The sequence below is a fragment of the Centruroides sculpturatus genome, unplaced genomic scaffold (genome assembly GCF_000671375.1).
Source record: "Centruroides sculpturatus isolate CEXI.00-Female unplaced genomic scaffold, Cexi_2.0 scaffold1101, whole genome shotgun sequence".
In the NCBI taxonomy this organism is placed as follows: Eukaryota; Metazoa; Arthropoda; class Arachnida; order Scorpiones; family Buthidae; genus Centruroides; species Centruroides sculpturatus.
The window spans coordinates 191,594-204,319 of NW_019385263.1; the positions used below are offsets into that span (position 1 = coordinate 191,594).

At 29.3% G+C, this 12,726-nt stretch overlaps 1 protein-coding gene across 2 annotated transcripts in view; it reads left to right on the forward strand.

The window, feature by feature from the left end:
• LOC111636849 (E3 ubiquitin-protein ligase MIB1-like) overlaps nt 1–12,726 on the forward strand; it is a 69,220-nt gene that overhangs the window by 12,603 nt on the left and 43,891 nt on the right. For both annotated transcript variants that reach the window (XM_023382239.1, XM_023382238.1), the window contains exons 3-5: nt 616–850; nt 8,941–9,007; nt 9,797–9,927. In XM_023382239.1, the coding sequence (XP_023238007.1) occupies nt 616–850; nt 8,941–9,007; nt 9,797–9,927 (433 nt within the window). The remainder of the gene's footprint in view (nt 1–615; nt 851–8,940; nt 9,008–9,796; nt 9,928–12,726) is intronic.

The following is a 12,726-nucleotide window of genomic DNA, read 5'->3' on the forward strand; positions in this document are numbered from 1 at the left end:
GCTTATTTTTAACAATTAAAGTTAAAAGTAAAAAATTAAAACTTAACGCTGCTGCAATGCAATCAACAATTGTTAGATGATGTTCCAACCAAAATATTTTACCAGCAATTTAGTCAAAGATTATGAAAGTTGGAAAACAATGTCTAATGTTAATTATTGTATTGTAATTGCAATTGGAACTGATGATGAATACTGAAAATGTTTGTGCAGAAATTAAATGCTGGATATTAACAGTTTAATTTTTAAGTTAATGTCATCCAGTTACTGATTACATTAATTTTACAAAGAAAGTTTGGTGAAATGTGAAATTAACCTAATTTTTCTGTGAATGTTAACAATTAAAATTCATTATCTGGCAATTGTATTTTAGCATCTGTGATGATTTTTATTTCTGATAAACTAATCTTTTTCATGTTTTGAGTAATTTGGATTTAAACAGTACAATTTCAAAATTCAAAATTGTATCAAAATAATAGAAATTGTTAGCCAGTTAGAATATATATATTATATATATAACAGTGAAAGAAAATTTATTTGTTGGTTATAGTATATAATATAATTTCATCTGTAATTTCACAATATTATGATTAAATAATATTTTCAATTTATATGTAGAGTATTAATGGAACCACGAAGAAAAAGTAAAAAAATAGCTATAAGAGGAATATTTCCTGGAGCAAGAGTAGTTAGAGGAGTTGATTGGCAATGGGAAGATCAAGATGGAGGTAATGGACACAGAGGAAAAGTAACAGAAATACAAGATTGGAGTGCTGCAAGTCCAAGAAGTGCTGCTTATGTTATCTGGGATAATGGTGCCAAAAATTTATATCGTGTAGGATTTGAAGGAATGGTATGAATTTTATTTGTTTTTAATAATTTTATTTAAAAAAATGTATGTACTCATGCAAACAAACACACACATAACACATACAAACAATTGAGATTTTAAGATTTTTACATACACACATATCTCTATCTCTCTCATTACATGATTAATTAGTTCTCAGAAAGCATTGTATAACATGAGTTAGTTAACTTTTGCATGGGTTAGTTTAAATAGGGATAAATTCCTAAATTTCTATCTAACTATCTAAACTTTCTAAACTACCTAAAATTCCTAAATTTTAGATCATTACTTGTCACTTTAGGAGCATCGATTATACGAATGTTGATCAACCGAAATGTCAATTAACTGAAAGCTTTCCAGACGGCAAATTAAAATATCCGCTAGTGCTGTGGCGCTGCAATGTTTGGCTATGTTTTGGACTACTCCAATATTATTTTTGTTGGTGTGCATGTTTTAGCTGGCAGCACTGGTGCGACCATGAGAGGGTATTTAAGGACGTGCCAGGATTTGAACAAATTTCAACATGAGATAGGTTAATATATTTTTTTGTACATAATCTGTTATTCGAAAAATCAATTTTCCAAACAATCCCAGTCCCCAATTGTATATGTGTGTGTGTATATATATATATATAGGTTTTACTGCATGTATGTATACATACATACATACATACATACATACATACATACAGTAAAACCTGTCTATGGCGACCACCCACGGTTCCTTCAAAAAGTGGTCTTTTAGACAGGTGGTCATCCAATACAGGTGGTCCTGTAATAACATATTTCCATATGTATTTTGTGCACTTTTTAGCCATTTCTACTAAAAAGCAAAACTCGAGGTGTGCAAAAATAAGCAAATTTTTTCAACGATATAGCTATATTGGTATTATATTTTATTTTTATCAGATAACCTGATTTACAGGAGTCGTCATGATGTTATAAAACAGATTTAATACCAATATTTTAAAGATTAATACAATACTTGCATTTTCTTGATTATAATACACACTTTCTTTTTTCCGACTTAATTAATTTGACTTGGTTTTTTTTCATTCACTCCTCAGTTATGTGTATTACGTCATCGATATACAATCGTGTCCTATCTCTCCATCACTTTGGTTTTGGTTTTCGTTAGTTTAATCTTATTTTAACTTTAAAAATACTATATTTTTTTAATATTTAATATTTTCTTAAGTACAATAAGAAGAATTATTAATTAATAATAAAACGATTTTATTATTTTTTCTCATAATACGATTTCATTACAAACCTTCCTTTTTCATTACATAACCTTCCTTTTTCAATTCCGCGATTGTCATTGGACAATCGAAAAAGGAAGGTTGCCTGTAAAACTGATTTTTGCATTAATGCGTTTATTGTTTTTTGACTATTTTGCATGTGAAAATTACTTAGATATTAATTTTCTAAAAATATCGTGTTAATAAGGTAGCTTGATACAGAAACTATTTATCGCACATGTATTGTATATAAGCTTCAAAAAAATAATAATAATAAATAAATAAATAAAATAAATTTTATCAAACGATGAGATCAGCTGATTAATTGTATCATGTACAATATTTTATACCCCTAAGGAAAATACTGTAGGTCTACAGTAAAATAAATTTCATTTTTTCACAGTTAAACTTCACTGCTAATTGCTGTTGTGATAAACCATTTTCACTTTCTCTGATAATTTTAACATGATCTTCTAACGACAGCACTTTGCATTTCTTTTGTTTTTCGGACATTTTCCAACAAACTAAAACAAATTTTCTTTATTGTTAGACTAATTTATTAACACCTGCACCTAATTTCAAGGGTGGGAGAAGTGCCCGGGATGGGTTCGAACAAGAGTTTAGACCAGGTATATTTGCAGAAGTGGTCGCTTATTACAGTTGTTGTATGTTGTTTTGAACCAAAAATTGATGCCTACAATCGCGTTACACAGGTGGTTGTTTAATGCAGGTGGTTGTTTAACTTATATGCATAAACTATTCCATGCCAGAAATGTTTGCCCATTTAGACAGGTGCCTGTTGAATGCAGGTGGTTGCCTAAACAGTTTTCACTGTATATATAAAATCTGTAGCTAGTAATTTAATTAGGTATGAATCAACTGATACAAGAATTGAGTCAGCATTATTTTATTCCTTTCTTCTTTGAAGATTGTGGATAAATGAATTGATGATTTTCAACATTTGAAGAAATGGTCATAAAATCAGTCTATTATTATTTTCATAAAATCAGTCTATTATTATTTTCATAAAATCAGTTTATTATTATTTTTAAAATTTAAAAGAACAAAACTATCATTTGTAATGCCTCAGATTCTATAGCCAAGAAAGACTGAATGCATATGATAATACCATTACATTATGGTGGCTGAATTGTAGAAAACAAGTTTAGGGTGATTCACTTAAGGATTGTTTTGATTTTCTGAATCTGGTAAAGTGAGATTGCATATACCAGAATAACTGTATAAACTTAAGTTGGATTTCATAAAAGCAATTTCATTGCATGGTTTGAACACTGAGCACAGTGTGACTTAAAAAAAATTATTAGTATCTAAATTATGAGAGATTGCGCAATTTACATGCTTGAGCTGGAGGTACTTTTTCATTATGCAAATTAAATACAGGCAATCATCAACAAATAAATGTCATCAGTTGGTTTGTCATTTTCTACAACTTGGCTTGTGGACACAGTATTGACAAATTAATAGAATTTCACACTTTTCTGGAAATTTTTCATTAGAAGAATAAAGAATACTTGTATAAAGACAAAATGACTGGATTCAACTAGCAGAGAAATGTGGATAATCAGGTATGAGAAATCTTTATGTTATTGTATAAGACTGATGATTTTTATTTTAAATAATGCATGTTTTACTTTCTTTGTTTGAACAGAATCTGGAGTGAAATCAAAAAAAAGAAAAATCTCAAGAATATCAGTTCTTCACTATAAAAATGTTCAACCTCACAAAATTCAACAAATACAGGATGAAATGTAGCATCTCATATTTCATAAGAATTTACCACTCACTGTACAGCCCAGATCTTGCATTTTGTGACTTTTTCCTTTTTCTGAAGCTTAACAAACAAACACAAACACTGAACCAATTTACGGTGTGGAACAATCGACTAAACATAAAAACAAAGGTTTTCGAACCCCTTCTGGGCTCTTCATGTTTAGTCAATCGTTCCACACCGTAAATTGGTTCAGTGTTTGTGTTTGATATATAGATGTGGTGAGTAGTGAGTTTTTGCTTAACAAACACTTAAAGAGACGCTGTTAGTGTGGAGATGCAGGCAGATGTGCATTACTAGTGCTAAGAGAAGATGCCTGATTTCTTTAATAATGAGATGCAACAACTTTAACATAAGCATGTGTTTGTGCAGACAAGGATGGTGACTATGTGAAAAAATAGTGATATCTCTTGGAAGAGGACATTCCAAGCTTTCAGCAGACACAGTTTATTTAAGTATCTTGTATATTATTGAATGTATTGTATGGGAGGTAGAACTTTTAAAAACACTCTCATACATACAAGAAGTGGAAGAAAATTATAGGTGCTCCAACTAGTTCAGCAATTGTACAAGATAATTTATTCAAGAAGCATTGGAAATGATGATATTTGGTGCACTTAGTTTGCCATCAGCACTCAAAGTTAATTTCAAGTAATTATAAAATTAATTTGTATTTATTTTTTCTCATTTTTACTTTTGTTATCTTTGGATATTTTTCGTATTTGTTTTTTTTCATATGTTTATATTATTAATAATTTACAAAATGTTTATTTTTATTTCTTTTATAGCTTTTATTTTTAATTGATATTGTATAATTATAATTGAACATTTTTTTAAAAGTATTTTTAAACAGCATAGATAATACAGATAGTTGAAATAAGGAAGTATATGAAAGTAGAAATAAGGAGGACAATGATTCAACTGCTTGTGGACAAAGTACTCCATCCATTTTTAACTTCTGAAAATTGTAATACATTATCACTTGGGCTATCAAAAACACACAAAAGAAAAAAGATAACATACTGATACACTGAGAAATATTTTATAATATTTACAAAGAAAAGAAATTCTCAAATTGATTACACTTTAGATGATGAAATTGAAGCTTATTTCAACATGGTAAGAAGTCAAATCTCAAATTATAAAAAGGAGCCACAGGAAATGTATGTTTAGACTGTTTTCTTTCTTAAATGATGTACACAATGAATATGGGAAATTGAATAAATACTATTTTGTAATGTATTTGAAATGAATACAATAAATATTGTCTTTGTTTAAAAATTTTTTTTATGAATAACAACTATTTTACATTGCATTATCTTGCTAGCTAACACTACCAACATTCACAAAATATTCTGCTTATAAATATATGTTTTTGATTTGCAATTGAAACATTATTTGGTCAGTTTTCTCTTCATTTCTTATTTACAGATTGATAATTATTCTCTGCCATTTCTTGATGACTAATCTCATTATAGTACAAACTAGATTTTGCCATTAAATAATTAGGCTAAATAAGTGCATCCATTGTAAGTGGATTATTTGTATTCTTGCTTGCATGTAATTCATACTTTAATGCATAAAATGTTTGTAAGAATTTCAAATAGACTTTAGACAACACATCTACTTCAACATAATCAATAATTAAAATACCGTTTATGACTTAAGTTTCTTGTATAAGGGCTTAGCAAGTTTGTGTGTAAGGGAAAGCTTGATCACCTACAAAAAGTAAGGGTATTTGATGGAAGAATTTGGTAAATTTTTTGATAACAATAAATTTGAATATAATGCGTGATCAAATGAAATTTTCCTTAAAATTCCAGCATTTCTCTTACCACCATAGCTCCCTACACCTACAATCTAAATATATAAAATTACTTGTCCTGACTGACTGAGTGATTGACTGATTTATCATCGCTCATAGCAAACCACTGAACATAAAGAGGTGAAATTTTGTACATAGTTAGGGTACATCATGAAAACACACACTAAGAAGGGATTTCAAAATTCCCCCGTGGGGGGAGAGGATTAAGGCTTAACCTGAAGAACGGCTTCTACTGTAATATTTTAGATGCGATTTTTCATTGAGTACTTAGGTGTATTAAATTGCTAACATTTCAGACATTGTTATAAATATTTTTATATACAGTAATACCCCGAACTTACGCGATAGGTTTGACCGAGCGATAACTGCGTAAATCGAATTCGTGTAAGTCGGGGTATAATTTTGCATATAAATGCATACTAATTATTTTTAATTGGGGCCAGAGATTAAAGAAAACAATAATTTAGAAAAAAAATGTTTAATAAAGTCTTAGATAATACATATGTATAACAAATTATATTATTAAAATTGTAAACCGAAGTTATTTTGATGTAGAATGCTTCATAAAATCTAACAAATTCGTCTGACGGCTCAAAAATTATTTTTCTCCTGCAAAATTTCCTCATAGCATGCTAATAATTTTTTTTTATTTCTCATTTTGTAGAAGAAATGCGCTCTTCATTAGAGTCTATATTTCCTAAAATTTGTAACCCCTTTTCAATTGAACTGAGGCATTCTGCCAAGTTTCCAACCGTCCAACCTTCTAATTGAACTGGGTCTAAAGAATCAAGTTCTTCAATGTCTTGCTCTTGCTCACGCATTTCTATGAGCTTATCAATTGTCAGCTCCTGATTGTGGGAATCCAGCAGTTCTCGAACGTCATCGCTATCCACTTCTAAATTTATTTGCCTGGCAAGATTGACAACTTCTTCAATCACATTACCAATTTCATCAGGCTCTGGCACTGATTCCGTCTTAGTTTCAGTGGTGGAAAAAAGGACACAGTTTTTTCCAGATGCCATTTAAAGTTTTTTGTGAAACTTCATTCCAAGATTGTCCAATGATTCTCACTGCATCTAAAACATTGAATTGTTTCCAAAAGTCTTTAACAGAGAGCTCGTTGTTTTGTCTCATAGCTTCATGCAGATGTGNAAAAAAGGACACAGTTTTTTCCAGATGCCATTTAAAGTTTTTTGTGAAACTTCATTCCAAGATTGTCCAATGATTCTCACTGCATCTAAAACATTGAATTGTTTCCAAAAGTCTTTAACAGAGAGCTCGTTGTTTTGTCTCATAGCTTCATGCAGATGTGCAAATGATTGTCTTGTGTAATGTTTGAATGTTTGATGACTCCCTGATCCATCAGTTGAAGCAAGCTGGTTGTATTTGGTGACAAAAATACAACTTTCACACGTGGGTCAAAATTAGTTAAAGTTGCAAGGGGATGACCTGGTGTGTTGTTTATTATTAGCATTACTTTAAGTGGAATTTGTTTAGATTGGCAATAACGTTCGACTTCAGGTATGATGTGATGACCAAACCATTCCTCAAAAAGGGAAGCTGCCACCCAAGCTTTACGATTCGACTTCCAAATCACAGGCAAGCCAGCTTTCAATTTATTTTTCAATACTCTTGGATTTTTTGAGTGATAAACTAAGAGAGGTTTTAACTTCAGTTACCAGCTGCATTCGTGCCAATCAACCACCACTGTCAATCGATCTTTGGCGGTCTTAAAACCCGGAAAGGTTTTCTCTTCACGCGTGATAAAAGTTCTTTTAGGCATCTTCTTCCAGAACAGGCCAGTCTCATCTATGTTGAATATGGTTTGGCTGGTATAGTTACCTTCGTCTATCATAGCTTTGAATTTCTCTGGATAATAAGACACAGCCTCTTTATCAGCCCTTGCCACCTCTCCAGTTTCTGCAATGCTATGCCAATTATAGCAACTTTTGAATCGGCTGAACCAACCATTACTAGCTTTAAACTCTTCATCTTTAGCCACCTCTCCAGCATCCTCTTTCAATCTCTCAGAAACCAACTTAGCTTGAGAGCACACCGTGTTCTGATCAACAGGACAATTTTTTGCATTTACTTGATTATCACACCATAATTTTAACATTGTTTCCATCTCAGTGATAATACAGTGACGTTTACGAATGATGCTTGAATTTAAAGATTGAGCATTTTTCACAGCTTCGGGAATTTTTTCTTTACTTTTTATAATTGTCCTGACCATCGATTTCGGTAGATCAAACTTCTTCGCCAATTCACAAATTTTCATTTTTGTATCAAAGTCTTTAATAATGTTAACTTTACATTCCAAAGATAAAGTTTTTCTTTTCTTGTTTGATACAGAAGAATTAGTTCTACTTCACTTAGATGTCATAATAGAGTCTCTCAAGTCTCCATAGATATAACAAACAGAGAAATAAACACAAAATAAATTGTAGCTATGCGTCAATTCTGCGCAACAATCCGAACATGTAAGCTGAACAATAGTGTGGAGGGAGTGAGTAATCAAGAGTCGTGTGGTGCTCAAACAAAAGACGAATCAGCAAGATTTGAAAATCGTGTAACTCTGGGTTCGTGTAAGTTGAGGTATTGCTGTATTTCAATTTTTTAACCAAATGTTCGAACTGTTTTAAATTCAAATTTGTTATTGCATATTGGTTCGATTATAGAATGATTGTAAATGTGTCCAGAAAATTGATCAAATTGAAAATAGTTTGTTTGATTCTTGGCGATAGGTGTTATATAACAATTACTATGGTTGTTGAAATACTGAATATAAATGGGGTTTGCTTGCAAAACCCCTGCAGGCAAAGTTATGGGTAACAGCTAGTAAATTTATAATTTGCATCACATAGATAAAACTTATATGAAATATTTTTAGTACAGGAGGAGTAATTCATGCCACTGATATATACACTTGATATAGTCTGTATTCTTTTTATGTTGCAATATGGATTATATTTGTTTTTATTAGTTAAATATTTATAAGGATATTTAGAAATTAATTTAATAATTGGTTATATCTGAAGTATATCAGTATTTATTTTATTCAATTACGGATGAAAATTTATTATCTAATCAATCAAGACTAAATTCAAACTTTTTGATAGAAATGTTTGAAAAAGATTTGCTTTTATTCTTGATTGATTAGTTACATTATGGGCCATTCCCTTGTTTAGAAAATGTATTATATTTTTTTTAATGATCTTTTTATATTCGTTATTTAGGCAGATCTTAAAGTTGTAAATGATGCAAAAGGAGGAACTGTATATAGAGATCATCTTCCTTTATTAGGTAAGTTGTTACATTTAGCTTTCAAAATTAAAGTACATGGTTGTCAAAAGTTAAGCACAAATCACAAAAAGCTAAATAACAGCCTAAATGTTATGAAAGCTTAATGAGAATTAGTGTATAGGTATAATTTAGTATGAGAATTAACTTAAAATTATACAAAACGTAAGTAAATATTCAAATGAAGAACACCTTTTAAAATCTGAATTTCTTTTAATCTAATAATGATATAGTGATTCTCATTCACTATCCATGGATAATGAATGAAATCTTATGCAGGGAGCCCATCACAGCAAGGACTCAAATAGGGAAGGGCAATTATCCTTCCTGGGTTTGCTTTATTCTTTTCTTATTTGCTTTTTTTTCAAATAACAATTTTATAATAAAACAAAGGTATCTTATAACAATGAACTTATTTTAATAATCATTACATTAAAGTAACTATAGTCTTTCACAATAAAATTATTATTTCTCCTTTATGCTTTTGTATCATTGTATCACTACTATTTAAGACTTCATGTTTTGTAAGTAGTTGTAATTTTCATTTGTTTTTATACTGTTTTTATACATTTTCATGAAAATATATTATGATGATTCAGTAAAAACCTGTTTAAGAAATACAATTTTAGTGAATCAGTTGGTTAACTAGTTGATCTGAATCATGTATATAATTTACTGGAAACAAGATTGGCTTTTAAATTCCAAAAATTTCATACTATTTTAAATTTATTTAAAAAGTTTTTGATCTACTCAATGAATGAAATATATTAATTTTTTTCTTTTTTCTTTTAGGAGAACAAGGACCAGGTCGGTCTGGTGTGCATGGATTTCAGATTAGTGATCATGTAAATGTTGATTTAGACTTAGAAATTGTTCAGTCTCTTCAACATGGTCATGGTGGATGGACAGATGGAATGTTTGAAGTTAGTATATTTTCATATAAATTATTATCATATAAACATTGAAATTAGCTGTACATGATAATTTTTTTAAAATGTGATAATTTTTTCTTGATAAATAGCAAATGTTAAATTTAACTTATTATAAATCTTCAAAAAATAATATATTTCAGTTTAAAAGTATATGGTTTCTTAAAATTTTTGATATGCAAAAATAATTCATTTTTAGTATGGTCTGTCTAATTGTTTATGCTTTAATTTATAGTTATCACATATAGGATAACTGACTTTCTGCCATTTAAGACAAATTTGTTATTTATAGCAATAATTTGATTGCTACATTAAAGTTATGTTTCATCTTTGTTTCCAAAAAGTTACAAGATGTACTGTGCCAGATTGCATTAATAACCCACAAAGTTACTTTACTTTTTATACATAACAAATTTAATGAATTATTTAAAACAAATATTTAAATAAATTTTAGGAAAGACAAATATTAATGAATGAGAGCTTAACTCTCCTAAAACATTACCTTATTCATAAATTTCTACATATACAGTGCTTTTCAAAAGTAAGATGCCATAGAAAATTGTGTGGAGAAGCATCAGGAGATTGTAGGCAAAGCATCAGGGACAAGTGTATAGTGTACTGGTTATATGATGCATCATTTTGCATCTGTAGTATTATCAGACAGAAATTAATTGCACAAAACTCATATGGACAAATTACTTTCAACTGATGTAGGCCCATTTGCATAGTTCTGTAACTCACAACTAGGAATGTTGTGAAGATTGAACTTTTTCTGTTTAATACATGAAACAATACTAATTTTTTTTTATATTAGTATTTATGTTTAATTTTATTAAATAAAACTAATAATAATAATAATGAAAAACTGATAATATGTTGTGTCTTTGCTATCATCTGCATATCAGGATTAAAAAAGAACAAGTTCAGTCCTCACAACATACCAGTTAGTTACAGAACTATGCAGCTTAACCTACATTACTTAAAAGTGATTCAATTGTACATATGATTTTGTGTAATTAATTTTCATTTGACAGTATTGCAAACTCAAAATGATGCATCACATAACCAACACTTCTCTTCCTACAAGCTTCTCTGCTCTTTCCAACAAAATTTTAATGTAATTTAATTTTAATCAATTGTGTATTAACATTCATGACGCAAGACTATTTTCAATTAAGAAACATAGTGTGTATTATTTAAAATGACAGACAAGTTAGATATCCTATATATAGTAGCTGTTTGATATATAGTAAATCTGTGTACTTGTTTTAAAAGCATGTAAAATGAAATAAAGGTTATTATGCATTTTAATAACATTAAACTTAAGTTTTATTTTTTATTAATAATGAAATACAAGAAAATTGGAATCTGTTGGAAAATTTTTTACAGTTACATTTAAACAAGTAATTTTTATATAACAATAATTTAGAAGATTTTGTTTTTAGAAGTAATTTTTATTGTTTTTAAGTTAATAAATATTTTTCATTAAAGTGTTTTTTAATCAAGTTTTATTATTATAATAAATGAAAACAAAGTAAAACCTGTCTAAAACAGAATCTGAATAAAATGGAAACCTGCCTAAATGGAAAAAATTTTTTGGAATAAAATGATTTTCTATGTTAAATCTTACTATAAGTCAAAAACCTTCCAACACAGAAATAGAAGAGGTTTTTGGTACAAAGAATATAACTTAACCTGGATTAAAGTGATAATTAAAATTCTGCTCATAGATAAATAAAATTGACTCCAGATATAACTGTTATTTCAAACTGCATTTGGAACTGATTTAGAATGTTATCGTAGAAATAAACGTCATCTGACAAGGGGACGTATGGACACAAGGTCTTTGTTAATAGAGACAGAATTAATTGAGAACTTTCAGAGTTCATTCAACTCTGAAAGTTTGCAATTAATTCTGCCTCTGGAAAATTCCAAGAATAAAGTTCTCAAAAATAATTAATTAATGAATATAATTTGTAAAATAAGGTAACACATGCTACCAATTTACCTTGTACAAAGTACTTAATAACTAACTAGATCAAGTATTTGAAAACAAATTGATTAACATACAGATTGAAGTAACAGAGATACAGAGTAAGATACGTAAGATACAATAGTTATGAAGATTGAAGTAAACAATTATTGGTATTAGTTGTAAAATTCCTGGAGAAACCCAGTCACAGAATAACTTAGTCTCTGTGTTACTGTAGTGCAGAGGTTCCCAACTTATTTTTATCATGGAACTTTTTCACCTTAATAAAAAATGTTGGAACCCAGACAATGACAGATATCAATGAATTAAATCATACTAGGTAGCCACTTTACACTGAAATCAAAAGTAACATTACAATTCAAAATAAAATCAATTAAAAATTAAAATAATGTTTTTAAAAACCATTTAAAAGTTGTTTTGAAATTTTCAACAACAGCACATAACAAGAAAAAAGGAAAAATTTATGAACGTTTTCGTCTATGTGAAATAGACATCCTCAGGTATATACGATAACAAACAAACGGCTAACGAAAATAGAATGTTTTTTAAAAGTTCCTGAAAAGAAACTTTTAAAACTTCAGGTAAACTTTGACACAATTTATATTTTTACACTTCATATCTAGGAAAGGTAGATGGCGCGCGTAGGACTGGAGACAGCTTGAAAATCGTGCTCGTAAACTTTTCGGTTTTTATCGGAAAAAAAGGAATTATAGTGCGGTTTTTTGTGCATAGTTTGATTGTATTAGTCAGTGTGATCCTGTTAATATCATTTTTATATCGGCGGACCCAATTTTTTTTTT